The 27,252-nt window shown below is 39.3% G+C and overlaps 1 protein-coding gene and 1 long non-coding RNA gene across 2 annotated transcripts; one reads left to right on the top strand and one right to left on the bottom strand.

Moving 5' to 3' along the window:
* Positions 1 to 3,352: 3,352 nt before the first annotated feature.
* LOC125315671 lies at positions 3,353 to 5,692 on the top strand. The gene is made up of 2 exons (XR_007198951.1): positions 3,353 to 5,262; positions 5,316 to 5,692. It is a non-coding gene; the product is annotated as an uncharacterized LOC125315671 (long non-coding RNA).
* A 7,268-nt stretch (positions 5,693 to 12,960) lies between these two features.
* LOC115743702 (protein MOTHER of FT and TFL1) lies at positions 12,961 to 15,917 on the bottom strand. Its single transcript, XM_030678610.2, has 4 exons — positions 15,629 to 15,917; positions 15,283 to 15,344; positions 15,029 to 15,069; positions 12,961 to 13,198 (listed from the first exon to the last, which is right to left on the bottom strand). Exons 1-4 carry the CDS (start codon positions 15,821 to 15,823, stop codon positions 12,978 to 12,980), a joined length of 519 nt encoding a protein of 172 aa, XP_030534470.1. The 5' UTR covers positions 15,824 to 15,917; the 3' UTR covers positions 12,961 to 12,977.
* Between the last annotated feature and the right edge of the window lie 11,335 nt (positions 15,918 to 27,252).

Genomic DNA, 27,252 nt, shown 5'->3' with positions numbered 1-27,252 from the left:
ACTTCTATTTGCAAATGTAAAACTAGAAGTCCTCTTTGATACACACATGCACATTCGCTTGCTGTTCGTTGTATTTGTTCTATGTGTCATAACGAGCCTATTTCCACTCCCATTTTGGATGAAAATCATCCCTTTTGGTTTAAAGTACAAAGACATCCTCATGCCATCAATACTCGCTTAAGTAATGAGTAAAATTACTCACTATAACCATGTTTCTATCTCCTATCCCCCTTTCTCTTATAATTGTCACTTTCCTTGCGTGTTGCCTTTCTCCCTGCCAATCAGATTTTTCCAGCCGAGCTTGCGTGATGTTTCACGTAAACATGGACAAATTTCTTTAATGATTTCTTGAGATTGAGTGTGTATACGGATTTATCGGGGAAAAATTATAAAAAAAATCTTCAACCTATTATAATTGTGCTAATTTAGTTCCACATTTTTTTTTTGCAAATTCAATCCTAAACTTTTTATATTTGTGCTACTTCAGTCAATCCGGCCAATTTTGTTCGCAAATCGCTAACATAGACAAATATCATCATACATGGCATGATCAATGGTGACGTGGATATTTTTTAATTATATTTTGATTTCTTTATAATTTGTTTCTTTTTTCTCCCCTACACTTAGGACCGGGACACTCCCTTGCCTTAAACTATAGGATGACCACACTTTCTCCATCTCTAATTTTTTTTTAATCTCCATCTCTAATTAGAGAACCCTTATATTGAGATATTAAGAAGGATGGACATCATTCACATGCAAACTTAACGTAAATGCGAATGTTATCAATGTTTGTAGTACACAAATCAGAATATTGATTCGAGAAAGTGTGGTTTGAAACCTAACGGTACTTGTTAAGTAAAATTAATTGACTTCATAGTATGTAATACACTATTGTCATTGTATTATGCAGAATTAGTGCGTTGAAATTCAAATTGGAATATTTCAAATGAATTAAGATTAATCCATCCTTCGAAAGCACTTGCTAACAACACCTTACATTTGATACTAAAACGCCCTCTAAAGAATGACATTGGTTGAGGAGGATCGATTCGATTCTCGTGCAGATGCCATTTGTCACCAACCACTCTTTACCATGTCGTTTGAAACCTAAAGAGAATCGTGAACTCTTTTTCATAGAAAGTATACTTAACCAGTGTCTCGATGGCACTCGCATTTAACACTAAACCAACCCCTGGGGGGCCGGCGAACAGCTCACATCAGTTGAAGATGATCGATTTGATTCTCGCAATGATGCCATTAGTCATTAGTCACTCTTTACCGTGTCGTCTGAAACACGAAGCGGACTGTGTACTCATTTCCCAAGAGAACTGGTTTATCCCATTGGACTAACCCTAATTTTCAAAGCAAAAGAGCGTTTGCTTGGTAAAGCCAACCACGGATGCCGCCTCCCTCTGTTATTACCTAATTTGATTCTGATTCTCCTAAGTTTCCTGTATGGAGCTTAGCACCACATGATAATTACACGGCTACTGTGGTATATATTACTGACCAAAATAGGTGATTGACCAAAAACAGATTACTACAAGTTACTAATTAATGGGTGTGACAATTTGTTTGAATATTAATCTATTAACTATCTCATCATCAATCAGATGATAGTGGACATTCTTAATTCTCTAGTATTGCTTCATCATTTGTACATTCTGAACTCTCGAGTCTGTCGGGTGTATTGCAAAACTCATCGTGATGAACTCGCGCATATCATTCGAAAAGTAGAAGGAATAAGACGAAAGTATGGATGAACAGTTTCACATCTCAAATCCTCTTTTAGCATAAATTAAGGGAACCCTATCTTTTCTCTAACAACAATAATGCTTTTGAAACTAACAATTGTATAAAGACGTCTGGCTTTGATCTTCGAGCTTCTTGAACTATGCATGATTCATCGTGTTACTTTAAGTGCGAAAAAATTATCAAAAAGTCTTAAACCTATTGCACTTTTATCAATTTGATCTTAAACCTTTGCACGCTGCGTCAATAGAGTCCATTCAATTAATTTTGAATGGAAATTGCTGGTGTGGATGCCGGCCATTTTACGTGGCTCGGCCGGCACCGAGGTGGATAATTTCTAATAACATTTAATATTTTTTAGAATTTTTTATTAATTTTTTTTTCTTTCTTCCTCCATCGGTCGCCGAGTCTCGGCCATGAATAGCGATCGGCCAAAGGCAACTATCGGCTAGGGTCACCCTCGCCGGACCCGGCGAGATCGAGTCTCACCCGAAGTAGACGAGGCTAGCGAGGGTCGGCGGAATCGCCGCATAGTTAAAGTCATTGAAAGCTAAGTTCAGGCTCCGAAGGAACTCGAGCCTAAAGAGACTCGATGACGTCGATTCCGCCGCAGATTGACGACGGGGTTGTCCTTGAATGTTATCTGCTCCATGAACTGGCACTTTGGTCCCACCGTACTAGTTTGGAAGTCTCGGAGGCATTGAAGACAAGGTGGTTTCTTAGCTCGAGCAAGAGCGATCACAGGTTAACATCGAAGGCCGGGGAGGCAGTCCCTCGGTGGCCTCTAGCGAGGGCGAGCCTTGCCCGATCTAGAGGCTAGCGAGGTTGCCCCTTGCCAGATCTTGACAAGGGTGGCCTTGCTTAAGGCCAATGAGGACGACCTTTGCCGATAGTTGCTTTTGGCCGGTCGTTGGCCATGGTCGAAGCTCGTTGACCGGTGGTGGAAGAAGAAAAGTAAAGAAAAGAAAAGAAAAGTATAAAAGATTAAGAGAAAATTTAGAACATATTAAAAGATTATTAAAAATCTCCATGTCGGGCCAAACAAAGTCACGTAGGACGATAGAAGAAATTGTGAAAATATTCATGACTCAACCGACATAATTAAAAAATTAAGAATTGAATTGGCGTAACCGTAATATGGTTATGACTTTTTGAAGAATTTTCCCCATTTAAGTGCAGAGATTATAGAAGAAATTGTTGTCACCGATCATAATGATTGTTGGAAAAGAGAGTATAACTCCCAACCTAATTTAGTTCTTGTTGCAGCTGGTAAAATTCGGTCATTACACAAGTGGCTTCCACCAAGTTCAAGTCTTGTCCTTTTTGCCTCTTTGAATTGAAACAATGAAAAGTGGCTGTAACCATTTTGAGAAGTTGGACGAAACCATTTCATTCAGTGATTGCCCCGGATTTGTCCATGCCCATACGTACTTACAATGAAGGATCAATTCTATAGATTTTAATAGTAAGTTTGCCATTGGTTGAGATCCAAAAGGTTAGGTGGAAAATGGGCACACGGCAGCAAACTCCATGCACATGAGGCTTAAAAACTGTATCGTTTCCTCACGATTACTCTTCAACGAGAGCCCTAAAAGATCTCTCCCTCCCTCTCTCTCACGAGCACAGCTACCCTTGGAATTCTTGGTTCTAACTCAACCCTCCATTCTCTCTCTCTCTCTCTCTCTCTCTCTCTCTCTCTCTCTCTCCACACCCCTTTCCTCATCTGAAAGTCAAATGCTCCTCTCTAATGGGCAGTCATACCCTCTGTGTTTCTATAAGATAAGGTGAAGTTCCCACTAGGAGCAAATGAGCTCCTGTTCAAACTCTTTTTCTGTTGTCATTGACATGTCCTCGCTCTGATTCTGATTCCATTGTGTTCAATTTCGTTTGGAGAGTTTCTATGGGGTTTGATGGCAGACTTAGCTTGAAACTCTTTCCACTACATGGGAAGAAAATGTCATCTTTCATGTGCTTTTAATCCGTCGGTGAGAGTGGTTTCCATGCTGTCCCTTGGCGAGTGAACAGTTGGCTTGTGGGTGATCCTTTATTTCGTTGTCTGTTCGACCTTGAACTGTACTTGAGCATCATCCGGCTCATGCTGTTTTTCATGCTTACGAGGTAATGCACTAAGCCGGCATTGGATTTGCGTCTGCCTAACGGAAACCATTTCTTCGCATGGATGAATCTTCTCATGATTGGATCTCGGATAAAAAAAAGGGTTTATTTGACACTTCTTTTGGATGAGCCCCTCTTTCTTTTGTGTCTGTTCTTTTGCCCTAGTAGAAGAAATGAGCCGCTCATTCACTAGGAACTGCAATTTTGAGCTAATTTTTTGTGCCTTTGCATTTCTATGCTCTCCTTTCATTTCCAACGTTCTGCTAGTGGAAGAATATCTTTAAGCATCTAGTGAAAGTCTGGAAATTAAGGATTCGCGTGCTTGATACCTAGAATGATGCGATATTGGATCCCTTTGGAATGTACTTTGATGATATTAGCTTTCTGCCAACTGTGGTGTGTACATATTGTAAGTAGCTAGAATTATACCTAACTTCTCTACCTGGAATGGAATTTCACCTCTTCTTAAGCTTGAGGGCTTGATTTAAAAACTAGCCATGAATACCAGGATGGACTTGTCGCTTAGCGTTCAATGTAGAAAGGTGAAATCTTTGCAAACAGTTTTTGGATCCCTTTGGAATGTAGATAGTCAAACATTTTGCCACTAGGAATACGGAAGTTTCTTTGGCGATCCCAATGTTCGTTCTTTTCTCAGTTGGTGTTATAAGGTTTCAAAATATACCAAAATTTAGAAAGATCATAGTACTTACTATCTCATGCATCACATGATATTTACTACAAGCACATCATCTGACAATCTGAGTACTACAAGTTAATGCATAGAAATTTATTGTGGCATTATCTGACCGCAGAAGATGTTGAATTTTGGTTAGCTTCATGTACTTTGCATTAAATAACTTCTCCAAATTTCGTGTGTCCGTTCTTGAGAGGATAATTGGGTATTAGCTTCAATTTAACTTGAACCGGTGTCGCTCCTGTACTGGGCTAATGTCGTAAAATGTTAAGGCAAAAATATCTGCTCAACCATATAGTTTTCCGGAAGACAGGAGAAACAAATAATTACCATCGAATCGAGTTGAGTCGATTCAACTATAAAACTACTGAAAGGTTTAATGTGAGAGTGAGTTGTTAGAGCGAAGACCAAGGTTGGACAGACAGCGAAATTGAGGTACAAGCAAGAACTGTTTGCTCGACAAGGGTTTTGCATGGACACCAAAAACACTCCACTTTTCAAGCGCTCGGTCTATCGTCCCGGTAATTGCCTTCTGAAATGCATCTATGTCCAGGTATTTCTGGGTGTGAGCGTGATCGCATGTGTGGGTTTTTTTGCTCGCACAAATTAAGTGCAGCTCTAGCTCGGAGGAATCTTCATGAGTTGTGCTAATTAGGAGCTAAATCCTTGTAAGTTCTCAAGTCCCAACATTGATGACAGTGTATTTCACTGCACAAATTGGATGTGCTGTGGATGGATTCGATCTGTCAAGTGAAGCTAAACCAGGATTTCAACTTATGGGACGGCTATGTCTGAAAAAAAAAAAAAAAAACTAACTTGATTAATGACTGTGATATGATTGTGTTTCATGTATAGCTAATGAATTTATGCACTATAGTTCTTTAGAAATGCCTCGTCAATTGCCGTGGGGTTTTATTGTTTGGTGGATTTTCCATCGTTTTTTCCCATTGTCATTGTTATTATGGTGGACATTTGATCTATGAGAAGTTTAGGGCACCAATTAGAGATGAAGTGAAGTGTGCATGAGAAATTTCACCCACCTTTCTGGCTATCTTAAGCCAAGTGACTGCATGTCGCTATATAAAGTCCAGAGATTGTGTACAATCCACAGAGAATCTTTTTTCTCCATTACCAGATTGAAGTTCACTTGAAGTGAAGGTTAAAAACGATCTCCGGCAATGACTCCAATTGTAGCTTTTATATTGTCACAAACAAAAGCTCCATCAAAATCATTTTTAACTCAAATCACCATTAGGCTTCTGCCAACATTTAATTCCTGGAGAAGTTGGGACTGTCTTTATTCTCTGCTCTGGGTTTTACAGAAAGTTCAATGACTTCAGAGAAGGCTCAATTCACATTAGAAAGCCCTTTTTTTTCTCCCCTTCCAGACATGGCCACAGATGAAAACACACCTTCTGAGGATACCTAGTGTTCCTTCACCTATACCCAAGACACTTTATTGCAGCCATTGACAAATAGGAGTTATTCTCTCCTGCTGTTTATACGCGAAATAACTAAACAAAACAGCTCCGGTCCAATGACACGGTATAATAAGGTGCTCCACAGACTCAGATTTATCACGAAATGCACATTTAGGGATGAACGGATCCATCTTCGGGGTACGTTTCCTGAGGTTGCAATTGCTCCAGAACAGAGTTACTAACAATCTGCACAGAGCTGGAAGCTGCAAAATGAGACTCCAGGGAAGCTGATTTCCTAAGGAGGTGATAGTCTGATCTGACTGAGAGGATGCCATTCTTCTCCCAAGGCCACAAAAATTTGTCAGAACCCCTCTCTCTACAAACTGGATGCTAAAAATGGTTCTCTTCTCTTGCACATTTAAGAGACGTTGGATATCAGTCAAGTTCCAGCAGCCTGCGTCCGCATGTACAATTTCTTCAACTCTATTCTCAGCTAAATCAGATACGGCAAAGGGGTTGTTAAAACTATGTCTCGAATTTGAGCCCAAAACAATTAATCAAAGGATATATTTTTATTCTGTTGAAGAAGATATTCACATGTTGAACTATTCGACTTCGGATATCTTTTAATTGGTGTGCGGTGGACGACTTCTGCTGCAGATTGGTATTGGCGCTACAGGACACAAAAAAAGAAGGGGACTCACATATTCTTTCTTTAATGTGTGGGGGCAAAAGAGTCTTTATGATGGAGGAAGAAAAGGAAAGTAAAAAGTAGGGTTTTACTTTTTGTGGCTTCCACTAACGTTGCCCGTAGAAGCCGTACAAAAGGAAAGGAAAGGAACCTTTGTGGGCTTGTTTTTAAAACAAACAGAGAGGACAAGAGCTGCACTGCAGGTTCGCGACGTGAGGAAAAGAGGACGACGCTCTTTTTGGGGTTCTTCGCCGCGAATACGAGTGGCGGACACATCGAAAGTTTTGTGCATCGTGAGTTTTATTATATCTAATTAAGTTATTTATTTATAAATATTTTGGATTTGGATATAATCTAGGTGCGGGAAACACGAGTGTATTGAACGATCGTAATTTCGATTCTCCGATTATAGTGAATTGTTCTTACTGGCTCTCCCCGTGGATGTAGGTACCGATATTCGGAGCGAACCACATAATCTCTGGTGTCCTTTATCGTTAATCGTTATTTCTCTAGGCTTTTCTCATTGACTTATTTGCAAGATCGTAATTAATTTATGCGCGTTAATATTACAACAATTGATATCAAAGCTAGGTTCGAGATATTCGGATTGTGATTGGGGGCTTTTGCTTGTCCGATTATTATCTGGATATCCTATGATTGCAATTATTTATGGAGTGAAAGCTGAAATTGAGAAGTTTAACAAGATGAACAACTTTGGGTTATAGAGCCTCAAGATGGAGGCGTTATTGACAACTCAAGGTTTAGCAGAAGCATTAGAGGGTAATGCTGAATTGCCCGAAACAATGACAGATGCTGAAAAGGATGCGTTAATGAGGAAAGCTAGAAGTTTAAACCTATTAATAGATGTAGGCGAGGAAAAGGATACCGCAGTATTGTGGGCAAAACTTTAGGCGCTCTATGTACCGAAAGGTTCGAACAATCGCTTATATATGTTGAAGAGGATGTTGCGGTTTAGATATACTCAAGATATGTTTATTAGAACCCACCTAGATGAATTTAATAAACTCTTGATGGATTTGAAGAATGTCGATACGATACTTAATGATGAAGAGCATGGCATGATGTTGTTGGCTTCTTTACTAGAGTCATGGGAGCATTTTACTGATTCACTCTTGCGGGAGCATACTACGATCACTTCGGAAGAGGTACAATCCGCCTTATTTTCTAAGAAGTGGCAAAAAAAGTTGCGTGATGACAGACTGGCGCAGGATGTAGTGCGAGGACTAGTGATTCGAGGTAGAGAGCAACAGTGAGGATCCAAGAGCAAAAGAGGTAAAAATAGGTCTAAATCACACGATAGAAAGTCCAAGGGATATGTAAAATGCTTTGAGTGTCACGAGGAGAGGCACATCACGATAGATTGTCCTAAGTTGAGAAACAGATGTGATAGCGTAAAGCCACAAGCAAGTGTGGCAAACATTGCTAAGGAGAGCATTAGTAATGTAGAGGTTATCTTATGTGTAGCTATAGGTTTGTTAGAAGACGAATGTGTGCTAGATTCGAGGTGTTCTTATCATATGACGCCTCATAGGAACCGGTTTACTACTTACCGGCATGCAGATGGTGATAGAGTTCTATTGGGGAATAACGCAGCCTATAAGATTGTGGGGATATGGACAATTCAGATTCGGATGCATGATGGTGTAGTACGCACATTGACAGGCGTGAGACATGTACCGGAGCTCAAAAAGAACCTTATTTCTCTAGGAACACTCGATGATATTTGGTGTAAGTACATCGCTGAAGGTGGAGTACTACGGATCTCTCGAGGTGCCATGACAATGATGAAAGGGAAGAAAGTAAGTTATCTCTATCATCTACTGGGAAGGACCATGACAGGAGCTGCTGTAGTTTCATCGGGTGAGTCATATTCTGATTTAACTCATTTATGGCATATGTGTCTAGGCGGTTGTTAAAAAGTCAAAAGACAAGTAAGTTAGATTTATGTGAGAACTGCATCTTTGGGAAGCATCGCATGATTAAGTTTGCTATAGGTATTCATTCGACCAAGCAACCGATAAAATATATTCATTTAGACGTCTGGGGCCCGTCTCTGATTTCTTCGAAAAGAAGTACCCATTATATGCTGACATTTATCGACGACCATTCCAAGAAGGTATGGATGTACTTTCTAAAGTACAAATTTGACGTGTTTGATTGGTTCAAGAAATTTAAAGCATTGATTGAAAAATAGTCAAATAAATAGATCAAGTGCCTAACAACAGATAATGACATGGAGTTATGTGGTAAAGATTTTACCGAGTTCTGCGAGAGAGAGGGAATTGTAAGACACCGCACAGCACCTGGAATACTACAGCAGAATGGCGTGGCAGAACGGAAGAATAGAACTTTACTTGAGCGGGCTCGGTTGGAATAGGCAAGGAATTTTAGGTCGAAGCGGTGAACATGACATGTTACCCGATTAATCGATCTCCATCATCTGCTATCGATTGGAAGACTCCGGAGGACGTATGGTCGGGGAAACCTGTTGATTACTCTAGATTACGAACATTCGAATGTCCCGTATACACTCATATGAGTAATGGTAAGCTTGAGCCGAGGTCGAAGAAGTGCATATTTCTAGGTTATGCATATGGGGTAAAAGGCTACAAGTTGTGGTGCACCGATCCTAGATCACCCCATTTTCTAATCAGCAGAGATATAATCTTCGATGAGACTGCGATGCTTCGATAGAGGGGTTTTGAGACACAACCAGCAGAGCAGACAAATTATGGTGTCGGTAGTAAGGTTGAGCTTTAGGTGGAGACCTCGGAGGAAATAGATGTTGAGATTGCAGATGAGACTGCAGTTCCTAAAGTCGGTGATAGTGAACAATCAGTGCAGCCGCAGCGTAGTATAGTCGTAAAAAGACGAAAAAGGCAAATTAAACCACCCGTACGTTATGCTTATACATATTTTGCTTATGGTTTGACTATAGGAGACGAGGTAGAGACAGATGAGCTTTCGTCTTATTCTCAAGTGATGGCAAGTTTTGAGTCACCGTAGTGGCTAGGGGCTATGAGTGAAGAGATGGAATCACTCTATCGAAATCAAATATGGGAGCTAGTTAAAGTACCTAAGAGTCAGAAAATTGTCGGAAGTAAATGCGTCTATAAATGGAAAGAGGGCATTCTAGGTGTCGAGGCAGCAAGGTATAATGCGAGACTTGTTGCGAAGGGATATACTCGGCGGGAGGACATTGACTACAATGAGGTGTTTTTTCATGTGGTAAGGCATACTTCTATTCATGTTTTACTTGCCTTAGTTCTTGCACACGATCTAAAGTTGGAGCAGCTTGATGTGAAAATGGCATTTCTTCAAGGTGAATTGGAGGAGCAAATTTACATGAGGCGGTCAGAGGGATTTGCTATTTTGGGTAAGGAAGATCATGTTTTCTTGTTAAAGAAATCATTATATGAGCTGAAACAATCTCCTAGGCAATGATTTAAGCGTTTTGATGCTTTCATGGCTAGTCAAGACTATTCAAAGAGTCGGACGGATAGCTGTGTTTATTTTAGGAGATTGGATGACGGGTTTTTGATATATCTACTATTATATGTTGATGATATGTTGATAGCAACGAAAAATATGTCCGATATTGATGTGTTGAAGAAGTAGTTAAGTGCTGAATTTGAGATGAAAGATTTATGTGTCATAAATAAAATTGTGGGTATAGAGATTTTGCGTGACAGGACTACAGGACTATTATGTTTGTCTCAAAATAAATATATTGAAAAGATTGTTGCACGATTTAATATGCAATCAATGAAGTCCGTGAGTACATCATTTACGAAGCACTTTAAACTTTCGGTTAAGTTATCACCGTAGACTAAGGAGGAAGAGGAGCATATATCTCGTGTTCCTTATTCTAGTGTAATGGGTAGTATTATGTATGCTATGGTATGCACTAGGCCCGATATTTCACAAGCCGTCAGTGTAGTTAATCGTTATATGAAGCATCTTGGTGAAACTCATTGGAAAGTCATGAAATGGATCCTCGAATATTTGAACGGGACATCAGATGTTGGTATAGTATACCGGAGGGACAATAATGGTAGTGAGACCACTGATTTTGTGGATTCCGATCATGCGGGTGACTTGGATGAGTGCGGATCTTTAGCAGAGTACGTATTTATGCTGGCGGGTGTGCGCTTAGTTGGAAGGTCTCCTTACAGGACCACGTAGTCTTGTCGTCGATTGAGGCGGAGTACATGGCACCGACCTTTATAGTGAAAAAGGCAATATGGTTACAAGGTTTGCTTTTGGACTTTAGGTTAGATCAGAAAAGTGTTGATATACATTGTGACAACCAAGGTGCGATTTAGGCGGCATATAATCCAGTTTATTACGAGCGGACGGAGCATAGCAATATCAGATACCACTTTATCCGAGATGTCTTAGTAAAATATAAGGTTGTTGTAAAAAAGATTGCTACAACAGAGAACCCAACAAACATGATGACTAAGCCTGTTTCTTTGGCGAAGCTCAAGCTTTGCTTGAGCACTATTGGCATCTATAGACTTATCATGAAAAGAGCAGTTGAGTCATAAAATTTTCAAAAAATGTAATCAAGTCTTAAAACTGATCAAGTTGGTGTAATTAAGCACTGTCATTGACTCCATCCAACTTGATAAACGGAAAATGTTAATAAGTTTTAGGACTTAATTGTACTTTTCAAAAGTTTATACTCTTAATTGCACTTTTTGTGATAAGCTTAGGACTTGGTTGCATTTTTTAAAAAGTTTTAAGACTCAATTACACTTTCTTGACGAGTTTTAGAGCTTTCAATGCCGTTGTTCCATCTCATTGTGTATCTTTCCTCAAGCTTCACTTTTCCTTTTCATATCTTTCACCAACTTAGAATTCCCCCTTTCAAATTATCCATAGCCAATCTCTAATATTCTTTTTCCTTTAAAGTTCCACCAATTTTTCCTTTTCTCTTTTGTCGATTCAGTCACATGCCCAATATTTTTTATTTGCCAACCACCACATATACTCGGACCACATATTTGCCATGTCTTTTCCTTTTTTTCTCATGGCTGAGAACTATAAATAATAGGAAGATGCTAGCCTAACAATCTGACAAGACTCACAATTATCAAAGAATATGCTCTTTTGATTTCAAAGTTTAATCAAGAATGCAATCTTTCCAATTTAGAACACTTGTGCTAGGCACATGCAATTTTTTGCCATGTGGGGTATTCAATGGACTTGACCGAATTCTTTACTTATGGGCCGTAGTCCAGTGATTTTAACTAAATTCAAGGCCTCCCAGCTTAAGTCCATTAATTCCAGCCTAATGTAATTTATGTGGGATTCATGAAAATGCGCCTAATATGCAGATACAATCTAACAATATTTTGTTTTGGTTAGGGAAGGGGGTTGAACCCCAATTTTTTTATCCAGTCAATGATAAAATGGGTCGTCAAAATTTAGATATCAATAACAACAGATTTATAAGTAATGTGCTATCTAATATTGAGTTCCTAAATGTGGTTTGGCCGCCTGAATACCTCATCGCAATATAGCACACTGCTCAATGAACTAGTTTTGCGGACCGATTTTAGAACTTATAGAATAATCTTATTTATTCAATATCAACAAGAAAATAACAATAAATCGATAATTTACCTTGGAGCTCATAGACGCGTAGAAAACCCAAAATTCGCGACATCTAAATAGCATGCACACTTGTAATATGATTGGATTTTTTTTTAGAAATCCATAACTCCTTTCTTATCTAGTTAATATCACCTAGCAAATATCGCTAATTGAATAATCTAACTTGGAGCTCGTTATAATAGACGCATGAAAGGACGAAAACCGCCATATCTAAACTTATGAAAACACGAGATCCACGATATCCAAATAGTCTGTGCAACTATAATATAATTTTATTTATATGGAAATTATGGATTGGATTTATATAGAAATCCATAGCTCCTTTCTTCTTTTTTCGCTCAATTGCCTAAACTCACAGAGCGCAAGAAGACTTCACTGCTTAATACACACTTCAAATGTCATAAACAATCTGTCCTTCTCACTCTCTCTCCCCATCTCCCCCTCTCTTCTTCGTTCACTTCTTCATAGTAATAAGGACGCCTAGACATATATAGCACTAATACGCAAACAAACAGGCCATACATTAAAACTTTCAAAGCTTAATTAAAGACTCCATAACCATAACCCTCCCCACTCTTCTCGGTTCAGATGTCAGCGGCGGCGGTTGGCGGGCTCCTTCTGGGAGTTGAAGTAGACGGTCGCCACCTCGGTTCAGATGTCAGCGGCGGCGGTTGGCAGGCTCCTTCTGGGAGTTGAAGTAGACGGTCGCCACGGGGAGGCCGAGGTCGAGGTGGGCGGCGAAGAGGCGGGTGTTGAAGTTGGCGCGCGAGTTGGGGTGGTCGATGTGGCCGATGGGAGTCTTCTGCTGGAACAGCACCAGGATGAATCGGTGGATCCCCACCGGAGGGCGTGGCCCCACATAGGTTAATATCTCTTTTCCTGCCCAAACGGAAGGAATGAGAACAAAAGGTTGATGCCATATTATTCGATATTCATTTCTTTAGGGTTCACATCCTTTCCAAATTAGTCTTTATTATTTTCTTTTTTGCCCAAGAATGGTCAATCTCATCATGTGTGTATAACTCGGCTTACTCGACACATGTCATGATATAATCTATCTTTTCTTTTAAAAAGAAAGATAAACCTCTCAATCAAAGGAAAACAAGATTCGTAAGGTCAGTGATTTTCTAGAAAAAGGTACTCCGTGAATTTATTCGTATTATTAGACATATGTTCTCCATCGTCGTAATTGGAGAAAGCCCTCTCAAATAGAAATATAACCGACCATCGTTTTTCCTTAAATTTACAAGTATAAATTTACATGAAACGATAAACATGTCAGATAAATTATCTTTTAATTAGGAAAAAAAGTTACCCTTTTGATTTTACTAGAGGCAAAACGTTTCGGACCTGTTTACCAAGAAATGAAGATCGTTGAATCTAAACTGGGATTAATTATGTGCATCATATAATATACCATAAACCTTTGAATGAGCTTGGAGAATTTGATTTGGTGAATACTTCATCGCGTCATTTTCCTAGTAGAATACAATCAATTTCAGACTCAAAGATGCACGACCCTCGCTCGAATAAAACCTCATGAAACTCAAAGTTCTATGCAAAATTATGTCTATATCCGATCAAAATCAGCAGGCAAACATTCTCAGTCGGAGATGCCGTGCTGTGAAACGGATGACAAGCGGCGCACACGTGCCAGATTAGACAGGCCAGCGCGCACGATACTTGGTTCTTCATCCCGCAGCCAAGTGGCTCTTCGCTAATTGCAGAGACCACATAAGAAAAACCAGAAAAAAACATAGGGAGATTTACAGAGAGACAGAGGAAGAAGCGAAGAAAGATCATAGGAACATGAGTCTGCATACACGACACGTGGTGCGTGCGCAAAGTACACCTGCGCTATAAAACAAAAGGAGCAAAGGAGAAGAACCTGCCTAATCCGTGTCTGGACGCAGAGACTGACTTTTGAACTTTTCTGTTCTTTTTTCTCCTGTCTTTTTAAACTTTCCATGCGCAAAATGGGGCATGAGACGATGCGATGTTTAATGCAAAGACAACAGCTTCGTGAATTCCCACGAACGAAACAGATACTGTAGTGTGAAATGAAGTTACTTTTCTTGGCCAACCGCCATATCTTCTTGGTGAGCATACCTAACACTAAACTTTAGGACAAATATAAAATTTAGATTAATCTAACAATCTAAACTTTAGGATAATTTATCATCCAACTGTTGTCGACTTACATCCAATTAGATCTTTATCCCTCTAAAATCCATTTCTAATTGCATGTATGGTTAGTTATTGTTCGCATATTTACATCTCACCATCATCTGAGAATCTAAACTTTCAACTTTAGACTTTTAAGGACATGGTGATGTCACAACTGTTTTACTTATAATCAAATAAGAAGTATTATTTTGAGGAAAATAAGAAATTGACATGGTCGATGTAAAAGTTTTTACCTATGGAACTCAAAACTAGAAAGCACAGAGTTAAAAGATGTTTCAATCAATCTAATCTTCGCCATCCCACATAAAATCTCATCATCAACACACGCAAGCGCAGGATTAGAATGCACGTCCAAATTATACCGGCTTTGAACATAACAAAGACTCTCCAGGAATCAAGAGGGCGTCAAATTCATGCGGATTTCTCATTATTTTTTCCATTTATGACGACCCAAAAGATTAGAGCTCAAATAAAAATCCTTTTGTTTTTTTGTTTTTTGTTGTTTGTTTTTTGTTTTTTTACCTCGGTTAGGATTTGTGCCTCCAGGGATGTCAACCACGATCCTGATAACCGGAAAACAAGAAAGATAACACAGTCACACAAAGTCAGTGGAGTGGCAAACGGAGAAACAGACAAGGCAAAGGGACCAATGACATCATAATTAGGACTTGTGACTCGCAAGAGGGGATTTGGTCCTCGGACACATTTGTCGGAACTACGAGAGAGTTGAAGAAACACGCGTTTTATTGTTATTAACGTGAGCAAGTTGGACACACCAGTGAATCCACTCTCGCAGGCTTGGCTCGCTAGGGCTCGGTGCATCAGGATCCACCATCACCTGCGCCGCAGAAGATGGGAGAAACAAAAATTTAGAAGACGACCCTTGAAGCGATTCGCATGCATTTTAATCAGTTCCGAGGCTAATGTTTTCTCCCATGGCTGAGAATGCATGCGATCAAAGACTCCCTCCGGGTTGAGAATTCCGTTATCACATGCACCAGCTGCATGCATTCTTGCCGGGGAATCTCGGTCGACAAGGATGCATGCACCCGGTCCATGCGATAACCTACCCTCCGAGATGCGGCGACCGGGCTAACGCGGGGGCAGGCGGGGACGACGTACCAAGGTGTAGAGCTCATCCAGGTGGCCGGAGATGCTGATCTTGGGGCCGCTGGCCGCGATGGAGGGCTTGATGTCGCAGCCGTTGGTGACATGCTTTGAGCCGTAGCTCACGGACATGTTCACGCTCGGCACGAACATGTCGACCACATCACCGATCACGCGGCCCACCACCAGAGGATCGACGGACGAAGCCATTCGGATTACCCCACGGGAATGCAGCTCGAATTTTGGGGTCCAAAGAACCTCCAAGAACACACACACACACACAGACACTGAGAAAGACTTAACGCTTTGGGATGTATGGATAAATTTGGGCACAAAGGGCTTGGGATATATTTATATAAAAGAATAGCGAGTAGGATCATGGAATTGTGTAATCTATAAGCCATGCATAGGGCATCAAAGGGCATGGAGGGCCAGAGGGCTCCACGTGTGAGGCTCCCCAGAGAGAGATAGATCACCATCCCTTTTCTTACAGTGCAACATGTGTTTCCCTTTCCGCCGTCCGTTAAAGATGATCCGGACCCCTCACTTTTGGAGAGAGAGATATGGTCCGTTTCACGAAATCGTTACGACCCTTGAGATAAGCACGAGCATGAGGATGAGCCCACAAAATGGGCCTGTGATCACCCAAATTGAATATCATTCAAATTTTCACTCGGGACTGAAATTTGTTTCTAGCTCGATCAAACTAATCTCTTGGAGTTTGAGCTCGACCCGATTGAGCTTTGGCTGACTTCAGTTTTCGACTCAACTCATTAGCTAAAGTTGTTGAGAGCACGCAGCAGAAGTCTCATATCTTTATTCGGGGAGAACGTCAAGAGGAATCTTAAGTCCAAACTTATCAACATATCTTTTTTCGATGTGGAGCTTTTTTAACACAATTCCTGCATACATCCTAACAATCTACCCCTTACATGTGAGCTTCGTGTTAGGTATGTTCTCCCTTTATTCATGTATCTTTTTGCACCAACATTTCTCAACTTGAATATGCATCAATGCTCACCTTCATCCTTAATCTCTTTCGCCACATTAATCCATGAAAGTTGCCATTGGGCCCGCATTGCTACACCACAACACCACCCACCTGGTGCGGGAGCATCAAGCCTTGTGGAGGACAAATTCCTATTGAAGATGTCGAAGATCGGAAGATTGACTTTGTATGTGGAGATTTCGTTTCGATAATAAGTAGGGATTTCAGTTCTACACTAACTCGAGAGGATAGTCATTACTTTCTCACTACATATCCGAATGACCTAATTCTACCGCCAAAAGTTCAAGGACTCCACACCATACTAATTCTTCGATGTGGGACTTTTCTAATACAACTCATATATATATATATATATATATATATATATCAACAATCTCCTCCTCATGTGTGAACTTAGTGTTAGATATGCTTCCCCTTACTTTTGGTATCCTTCTACATCAACTTATCTTAAGTTAAATCTCCACATCTTTACAATGCACCACAATTATTCACGCAACCATCATCGACTACTAAATTGGGATTACATCACCTATGTTTTCTATCTCACGTCACGGGACCACCGGACCAACCGTCTATGGTCTCTTCTTGCTAGATCAACCGTGCTGGCAACTTTCACCCCAAAACAAATGCCAATCATGAGATGAGATATTCACCAAACATCAAAACAGATTGGGGTGCAATATCAATTAACTTGGCTCTAATACTATTTGTTAAAAGCGCGCAATAGAAGCTCGATACCTTCATTCGGAGAGATCACCAAGAATGAACCTAAGTCCGAGCATGCCAATATATCCAACTAGACTCACATTTACTCAAAAGCTTAAGCCTTTAGTGCAAGACCCCATGATTAGTATCAAAGCTAGGTTCCGGTGCTAGGGGAGTATGTTAAGCCCCCATGTAAGGGAGTCTCACATCGCCTTGATGCTACCATTTCCCTTTGTTTAAAAGCTTATGCAGTTATCCTCCTAGTAGCTTAAGCTTTTTGCGCGAGACTCCACCAAGAGGGAGCCCTAATCTGAGCTAGTTAATATATCAAGTTAGACTCATCTTTATTCAAAAGTGTAAGTCAATGAGTTATGAACCAATTATGATATATTAATTGCTCTACAACACAGCCAATTCTTCAATGTGAGACTTCTCCAATACAATTTACACGTATATCTCGACACCAGAAAATGACTTGCCTATTTTGTTTTTACTTAGACTCAAAAGCAAAATATGGAGCAAACATTCTCTCCAAATAATTTCATTCAAAATCACAGAGATCTATTTCTTTTCCTAAAAAAAAAAGAAGAAGCAAAGTTTTTTTCCATCTTTCATAACTTCGCATTTGTTACTTCACTGATCTTGCTCTGTTTTGAGATTAAACAACAGAGCTCGGGCCCTGTGGAAATGAACTACTTATCTTTGATCAATTCTAGGAAATGTATTGGAACAAATTTAACCCCAATTTCTCGACTTGTGAAAAGTTGATACATTTAACAACATTATTTGATACATAAACACACCACACAATTTTTAAATATTTAGTGTCAAAACTTTAAGAACGGTCAATTCAGTGTCAAAATTGTATAAACAATTAGTTTAGTGTCAAAGTCATCTATTTAAGCTATTCGGCTAAGCCACATCGGGTGTTCCGTAGTCGGAGTCACTTAAGTGGTCGATCTTAAAGTGTTGGCACTTAAATAATCTTTTGAAAAGTTTTGGTACCAAAATCAACTTCAGCTTTGGTACTGATACTGTGCTTATCCAGCAAAGATCCCAGACTCTTTGCACTATGGTGAGGACAAGATGAGGGGCTTCCGGATGGAGATGTACGTTGGCATGGCATGAGTTTGAAGCACTGAAGCAAAGCTCTCTCATTCCTTTGGCTTTTTGGGTTGGTGCACCATGGCACAAGCATCTTTTGGTTCTCATGGTGTTCTTCTTTTGGAGTAAAAGGCAAAGGGCAAGGGTACAAAAACGAACAAGCGATTTCTGGTCGTGGGACGCACCAATGGGGGCACAAAGAAACTCTGAGAGATCGAGACATGCTGCATCATGCAAAGAGATTCCAGATTGAAAAGAAGAGTCGTCCCCAATGCAACAGAACGGAAAAAAGAAAAAGAAAAAATTGCTTTCTTGTTGGATCCACACCATATGCGTAAATTGATATCGTTCACATGAATGGCAAAGAAAGTGGATTCCCATTCTACAAAGCGCTCGAGAAGAGCACTCTGTAATCGTGCCATACATATCTATGTAAACAAAGTACTACCCACGTTGTGGAATGGAATATATAAAGCCATAGGCGCAAATTTAAGAGATCTTATAGTATCTTGCGCAAAAGTTGAAGGACAAACACCGATTTTGGCAAGTGGGGCGTTTCGTTTTCATGGAGAAAAGGTTTAAGGTTGTCACGTACCGATAGGTTGAGGGAAATCATTGCTTAATGGAACAATGATAGTTTGCATCTTCTTTCGAGGAGAATGCACTTTGACCCCTCAAACGTATGATAGTGGAATTCAACCAAGTTAAGCACCGATAACAACCATGATAACAACCCAAGCTATAATTTAGAATTCGCCGAGGGAAATACATGACGCAAATGGACCATAAACGAGCGATGTGAGATATTTCAATATTCCTCCCATAGTCAAGCCGCACATGAATTGTGTTAGAATGTCATATTCAAAATCTTAAACTAAGAGGGAAAGGAAGACCATTTGCATATAACGAGTAAATGAATCTTGTGGACAAGAGATGTGAGGTACTTTACAGCATTATTGATCATCAAGAGTGAAAGGAGATTCACATAATACGCTTGAAGCTTACTGTAACGTTACAGACGAACAAGGAAGAAAACTCATTCTTGCGCCTTCATATTTATTGCAAGACGGCCTTGATTGTGGAGAAAAGCCTAGATCTCTTTATTCACTCCCTTTTCCTTTCTTAAAAGCGTCCTCCTCTTCTATATTCCTTGAGAGTTGAGACAGTTCAAGAAACCTTTTTATTCACTTTTTTTTTGTTTGCCAGGTACGATGAGTGGTCAGGAATCATCTTGGGATATTCATTTTTTAGAAGTTTAAGGAGGCATGTTTCCATTTACGGATAGGCATAAAATTTGATGTTCCTCTCATGGTTTGATGATTTTACAATGAAATCACCTGACCTATCTTAAAAAAAAAAAAAAAAGTCAAATTATTGTCAAAGAACTGTATAATAGAAAACAAAAGTTACATAATCATATGTAAGATCGAAGAAACTCTATAATTAACAACACTGAATCACTAATAGTACAGATAAACAAAAAAGAGGACGAACTAGGTGCGGACAAGCTAAAAGGCTGTGCTGCAATTCCATAGTACATGTTTAACACTGGGTTCTTTCAGATCCAAAGCTTCGTCAACAACGTAGGTAAACATTTAAATATTTTAACACTCCTTTATGCGTAGGCTGAATTTTAGCTTAAACTTAAAATGGCCTATAAAAATTTGAACTCAATACCTTATGCTTTGATATCATGTGAGATTTTATGGGATTACCGTCCCTATTTTAAAAACTTAATTTGTCAAATGAAAATGCTATTTCATATCTAAATATGCCGACATAGTCATTCTTGTCTTATTACAATAGTGTACTTCATCGTTCCAAAATAATTTCACTTCGCAGCCGAAAGTCTTGATACTATCTTGGAAAGGGGAAATTTGGAATCTAAAAAGACATCAAATTGGCAGACCAGAAAACAAAAGAGTCAAAATCGAAGCCCATGAATTCTCAAAGGTGATTGGCTGTCATGTCACAATAATGGGCGGTTGGTTAGTGAGAGAAATGGCGTGACCAGACCCAATGCATATGATGCACGAAATAGGCGATCGAACAATAAAATAGACAGAACCAGAAAATAAATCAAATATTAGATGTACGTGGTTCAGTTGTGGAAACCTACGTCTATAGGAAGAGCAGTAACACATTCAATTATAGATCAAGTGATATATATAGATTACAAACCATACTCGAGTCATTCAAATACTTTCAGTATTTCACGGCTCCAATTACATCAAATAACCCACAAGTGTTTAGCGCCGCAATTTCTCACGAGATAATCTCTCAATCTCATAAATGAATTAACACGAATTTTACTATAAAATTTAATCAACTTCGATACTTAAATACTTAATGTAATTCCATAAGAATGTCCAATGCCAAGAACTCGCAAAGAAATGACGCTTCAAGAACGATTTCTTGAGCCACGTGAATATATATCAATATTTTAATTTCTTGGACATCAACGTGAAGAGGAAACTCCATGCACTAGATGTCCAATATAACTCTGCCAACAAAAGGCCAAGATCCTTTTGCTTTTATTTCCTTTTATTCTTTCTCTTGCTGACCAAGTAAAAAATCCAAACTCAACTTTCATTTCGTTATTATCCTTGACCGACTCCCACTGACTAAAAAAAAGAAAAGAAACAGCGCCCCTCTTTCTTTCTTGTTTTTTTAGTCGGCAAATAACATTTAATCTCGAATCGGATTCCGTTGCGGGCTCATACTCGAGACATATTTCAACAATCTCCACCTTGGTTTGACATTTGAACCATGTCACAAACGCTTAGATATAACTTCGAACTTTGCTACTATTCTCCCAACAGTTTCAATAGGCTTTACCGCCACGTACATCATCCAAGTCTAAGCCCGCTTGAACTTTGTCATAACAATAGACTTCATCATAATACCAACTGCACGTGCATCTTTAACTATTCCACAAGGACTTTCCGACACAATCTCATCTACCACGGATAAAGCAAACCGTTGTTGCATCCGTATCCGTCAGGAGTCCGAATACATATCTTGTCAATATCAGCAGTTACAGCAACTATTAATTTTTCAGGCTCCACCTCGCCACAAGCACTATCGGTGTTGATTACTTCGCTAGTACTCGCTATCTCGGGAGTTTCTAGTTGCAACTCCACCTCAAGCTGAACACCGTCCGGATCCGTATGAACACTGCTATAATCACTCCAAGTTAAAAGTACTAGAGACTTGTCAAATGTAACTTCTTTGCTAATAACAAGTGAATTTAATTTCGGGCAACATAATCGATAATCACGTTCACCTTATGCATAACCTAGGAATATGCACTTTCTTACCTTGCCATCGAGCTTACCATCATTAACTCGAACATAACATGGGCAACCAAATATTCTAACAACAGAATAATTAGCAACGTTACCTGACTACACTTCTTCGGGAGTCCGACATCCAATTACAGTCGATGGGGATCTATTCTTCGGGTAGCTCGCCATACCAAGCGCATCCGCTAGAAATCTCCTAACCATACCAACACTAGAGAGCATTTTATGGGCCGTCTCTAGTAATGTTCAGCTCATCAATTCTACAATATTATGTGGTTCATGGGCACTAGTGTGGTGTTTAACTATGCCTTCTTTCATGAAGAATTCATTTAATAACTCCAAGCAAAACTTCATGCTTTTGTCGGTTTGCATATGTTTGATCATTTTACTAGTCTCATTTTCGTTCAAAGCTCTCAACCACTTGATTTTGACAATAGTATCAAACTTGTGCCTAAGTACAAACAATAGGTCCTCATCGAGTGGTCATCAACAACCGTTAATATAAATATGGCACTCTTCCTCAAAGGAAACCGGTGACAACCTGTGAACATCTAAGTGAAGTAATTCTGCAATTTCTGTGATTTCTCCGGCAATCGCACTAAATTGTACTTTTCACCGTTGATTTAAATCACAATACCCGCATACATTCAGTTCGTCAGCAATATAACCACATAACAAGTTTTTTTCACTTAGAACCTTTAGTTTTCTCTAGCTAATGTGCCCCAAACGCATATGCCACAATTTAGACTCTCGAATTGATGCATCAAACGCCTTCGTAGCGAATTCCATTCTTGTTTCACTTTGAAGCTCATACATGTCATTGTGCTTTATTCCTTTCATTATCACCAAAGCATCTCGAATAATTTTCAAAATTCCACATTTTGAAGAATACGAACACCCAGTTGAATCCAGGGCACGCAAGGAAATTAGATTTTTCTTCAATTCTAGAACATGCCATGCTCCAATCAATGCCCTCACGGTGCCATTATGTATTCCGATTCTAGCATCACCAATACCTACAACATCTCATTTAGCATTGTTCCCTAACTACACTTGCACCGATAAGTAGTAAACCAGCTCTCGTTTGGTGTAGCATGAAACGAACAACCAAAATCCATAATCCATCCATCAACCGACGAATACTCAGTGATGGACAAAATAAAATCATCATTATCCGAATTACCGTCAATTATAGCTGCAACATCATATGTAGATTCAACTCGAATTTCCTTACCCTTTTCATTTTTCAGCTTAAGGCAATTCCTTTTAAGATGCCTCCTCTTGCCACAATTCCAACAAACAGCACCGCTAGTTCTAGATTGACTACATCTGTTCAAGTTTACACTACTTTTGCTAATACGGATACCAGCTCTTCCTCTATTTTCACCTACTAAAGCAGTAAATACATATTCGCTAGATTCTATTCTACGGATGTTCTCACTTAGAATCAAATCTCGAATACCATCAAACGTCAAACTTGTTGATCGAGAAGAATTACTAATATCTATAACAACAGTATTCCAACTATCGGGCATTGGGGATAATAGAATCAAAGCACATACATCATCTTCAAAATCAATATCAATTGAACTCAATTAACAAACGATCACATTTAATTCATTAATATAATTAGCAACTAACGCACCTTCGCTCATCTTTAAGTTAAATAGACGTCACATCAAATAGACCTTGTTGATCGTAGAGGACTTCTTGTATATATTTGATAGGGCTTTCATCAAACCCGCAATGGTCTTCTCTTTCACAATGTTAAAAGCGACGTTATAAGCCAACGTCGCTCGAATAACACCCATCACTCATTTATGCAGCAATTTCCAGTTAGCTTGCTTTATCGTATTTGGCTTCTCCCCATACAAGAGTAAAAGCAATTTCATCCGATACAGATAATCCTCAATTTGCATTTTTCAGAAATCGAAATCCTTTCCATCAAATCTGTCGATTTTCACTTTAACTTCTTCTCTTGTCATTGATTCGCTTCAACTCAAGCAAGCCTAACTCTGATACCAATTGTTGCGCAGAACAAGTGATCGAATAACAAAATAGATTGAATAAGAAAATAAATCGAATACCGGATGTACGTGGTTCGGTTGTAGAGACTTATGTCCATAGGAAGATCAGCAACTAATGTCACTTTAGATCAAGCGATACATGGAGATTACAAACCACACTCGAGTCACTCAAATACTTTCAATACTTCACAGTCTCAATTACATCAAATAACGTATCGGTGTTTAGCCCCCCAATTCGTCATGAAATAATCTCTCAATCTCGCAAAAGAATTAACATAAATCTTACTACAAGATTTAATCAGCTGTAACACTTTCATACTTGATGTAATTCCACGAGAATGTCCAATGCCAAGCACACAGTAAAGAACCGGCGCTTCAAGAATGATTTCTCGTTAATGGACATCCTTTGGGCCACGTGAACATATATCAAGATTTGGGATTCTTGGACGACATCAACGTGAAGAGGAAACTCCATGCACTAGATATCCAACAGAATTCTGCCAACAAAAGTCCAAGATCCTTTTGCTTTTATTTCCTTTTATTCTTTCTCTTGCTGACCAAGTAAAAATACAAACTCAGCTTTCCTTTCGTTATTATCCTTGACCGACTCCACTGACTTAAAAAAAGAAAAAGAAACGACGCCCCTCTTTCTTTCTTTTTTTTTAGTCCGCAAATAACAATATAATCTCGAATCGGATATCGTTCGTGAGCTCACACTCGAGACATATTTCAACAAGATAAATTAGGGGTTGTGGCGTGCATGACCCATGCAAATGTGAAATTCATGCCAAGTATTTGCATTGATTCTACTTGCAACGGCTTAAACTGTTGTCACTTGCTGCGCATTAGAGAAGACCCATATGCTATGCTTACATCAAATTACAAGTAGGTATTTAATATTTGTGAATCAATGCAAGTCCTAAACTGGTGTGCTCGTGATACATTTACTCTCAACTAATTTTCATCAAGACATATATAAAAGATCTAAATCTATTATACGTATGTCAATTCAGTTCTCAACTTGTTAATAATTGCCAATGCAGTCATTTCAGCCGATTTTGGTAGAAAATCACCGACGTAGATGCTAGCTATCTTAAGTGGCATAGTCGGTGCTGACATGGACAAATTTTATAACTTTGATTAAGAAAAATTGATGTTTGGTTAAATTTTTTATTATGCTCTTTTCTTTTTTATTTCATTGTGGCATATGAGGGCCTGCAAGCCCTTGGCCAAGCCCTCACCTATCACCATAAAAAAAAAAAAATTTGTACATAGTGTCCACGTCAATGTTGGCTTGCCACATAGGATAGTCAGCATTCATGTTAGTAATTTTCTACCAAAATTGATCAAAATGACTGTATTAATAAATTGTTGAAAGGTATATGACTAAATTGACCAATTTTTTTGTTGCGACCCGATCTCAAAAATCGGGTTAGTGGATTACTAAGCCTCCAGGACAAGCTTAGCTCGAGCCCTCCCGGGCCCATACCAAATCGCAGCGGGACATATCGAATTCGATCTTGTGTGATCGAGTAGCATATGTATATGTACATTCAAAAAGGAGTCGCCACTAATCTTTAGAGAAGGTAGACCGGAAACCTTATCGAGCGGTCGGGAGATGCCGTTCGATTCTACGTAACCAGAGATTAAGGGTCCGAGAACTTGATTACATTGGTGTTGCTACTAATGCCCCTTCGGTACCGAAATTGGGTGTTTTTCTAAAATGCTCGTGCAAGAGTGAATCTATCCTGTCAATCACAATTAAAGCGTGTAGTGTGCACAATCAAGGAGTCAATGATGTGCAAATAAAATGCATCAAATCAAACATGGTATCTCTAGTAAAACCGTAAGGGCTTAAAGAATGGTGTGATTAAAGTTTGAAACGATTTCGGGACAATTTTCTCATAGGGGCAAAATCGTCATTTTCGGAAGTTTTAAAGGTCGAACTAGGAAATAAGGTTAGTCTGGCCATTTCCTATTTTTTTTTAAAAGATTTTCTGGAATTTTTCTTAATTTTTTTTATTTTATGGGATTCCTTGTCCGGACCGGGTCGGTAGACCCAACCCACGTCAGAGGCGCCCAACTTGGGCCTTAAGGTCTAAGGCAAAAAACCAACCTCTTGGGCTAGGCCCAATCTTTTGCGTTTTCTTAGTGATTTTAAAAGGTAAAAAAAAACCAAAACCTAAAGAGTTAAGCCCAAACTCCTTTTCTCTTAGGTGGTATGTTCTATTTTTTTATTTTATATATTCTCTTTTCTTCCCGTCGTCCTCCTCCACTGGGCTTCATCCTAACAAAACCTCCACCCTCTAGTCAACGCCCTCTTTCTTTGTGGACGCCCAAAACATCAACGTGGACTCTGTCGGTCCACCATCGATGCAACTAACCGGCGATTATAGGCCTAAAAAGAACGTGTCCAAACCCAACTTACCGAAAAGATCTGCGTGACAATGAAGGTGACTCGGGCTTCATGGAGACCTTAACGCTCCTCTAGAACCGAATGGACTCCTCCTTTGCACGTTTTACTTCTTCTTCTTCCCTTTGTTCCTTTCTCATAAAAACGCCAGTGGCTCTCTCTCTCCTTCAGCTCTCGGTCTTCGCCCTTTGGTACTCCGCTAGTCAAAGCTCCCCTTGGTGCTCACATTTTGGCTCTCTCCCTTTTTCCCGTTCCCACTGCATCAATGGCATGGGAGGAAGAAGAAAGGAGACGCCTACTCTTTCCACTCTTGCTCTCCGCGTTTTCGCACTCTGCTCGGTCCGGTTCAAAATCAGACTGGCTCGCCTCGATCTAGACAAGTTTAGGTAAAGATGAAAAGGATTCGTTAACCTAGACAACGCTTAGGACCTTACCGTGGCAGCGACCTTGCTCGATCAACTTCAAATTTTGTGAAATCCAACATCTTTTTTGACCAAATTAAGTGTGAACTGGAGTTTGCCTATGACCAAAATTGAATTAAAAGAGAATTTTTGTCTATTTTTCCAGATTTTTTTAACCTCATTCAGTATTTCTTTTCTAATTTTCAGCTATTTTAAAATAAAAAGAAATTTCAAAAATTCCACAAAAGTGAAAAAAATATTATTTTGCTCAAAATTGGTTTCTTATACTTGGCCAAGGGTTCCGAAGTTGATTTTTGACTTTTATGAATTTTTCTTGATTCTTTGTTAATATACAAAAATAAAAATGATTAAAATTTGATGTCAACATTTTCGAGCAAAAAAATTGACCAAATTAAAAGCTTTAGGACTAAATTGGCATATGTACAATAGGTCTAAGATGTTTATTGGTAATTTTTCCTATTTTTATCTCACAAAACATCACAAACTGATACCTCATGATATATTCACTTCAAATTAATGTGTCTCGCAAAAATTCTCAAACTGTTGTTGTTGACTGAAATCCACTTGTAGTTATGAGTTTGAGACATGACGTGAATGGTATATTTTGGGTTAGAGGTACTAATTTGAGGGTTTTTTTTTTGCAAGACGAAAATT

The sequence above is a fragment of the Rhodamnia argentea genome, chromosome 6, assembly GCF_020921035.1.
Source record: "Rhodamnia argentea isolate NSW1041297 chromosome 6, ASM2092103v1, whole genome shotgun sequence".
In the NCBI taxonomy this organism is placed as follows: Eukaryota; Viridiplantae; Streptophyta; class Magnoliopsida; order Myrtales; family Myrtaceae; genus Rhodamnia; species Rhodamnia argentea.
Note: the sequence above shows the minus strand (reverse complement) of the source record. Positions and strands in the feature narration are given on the sequence as shown.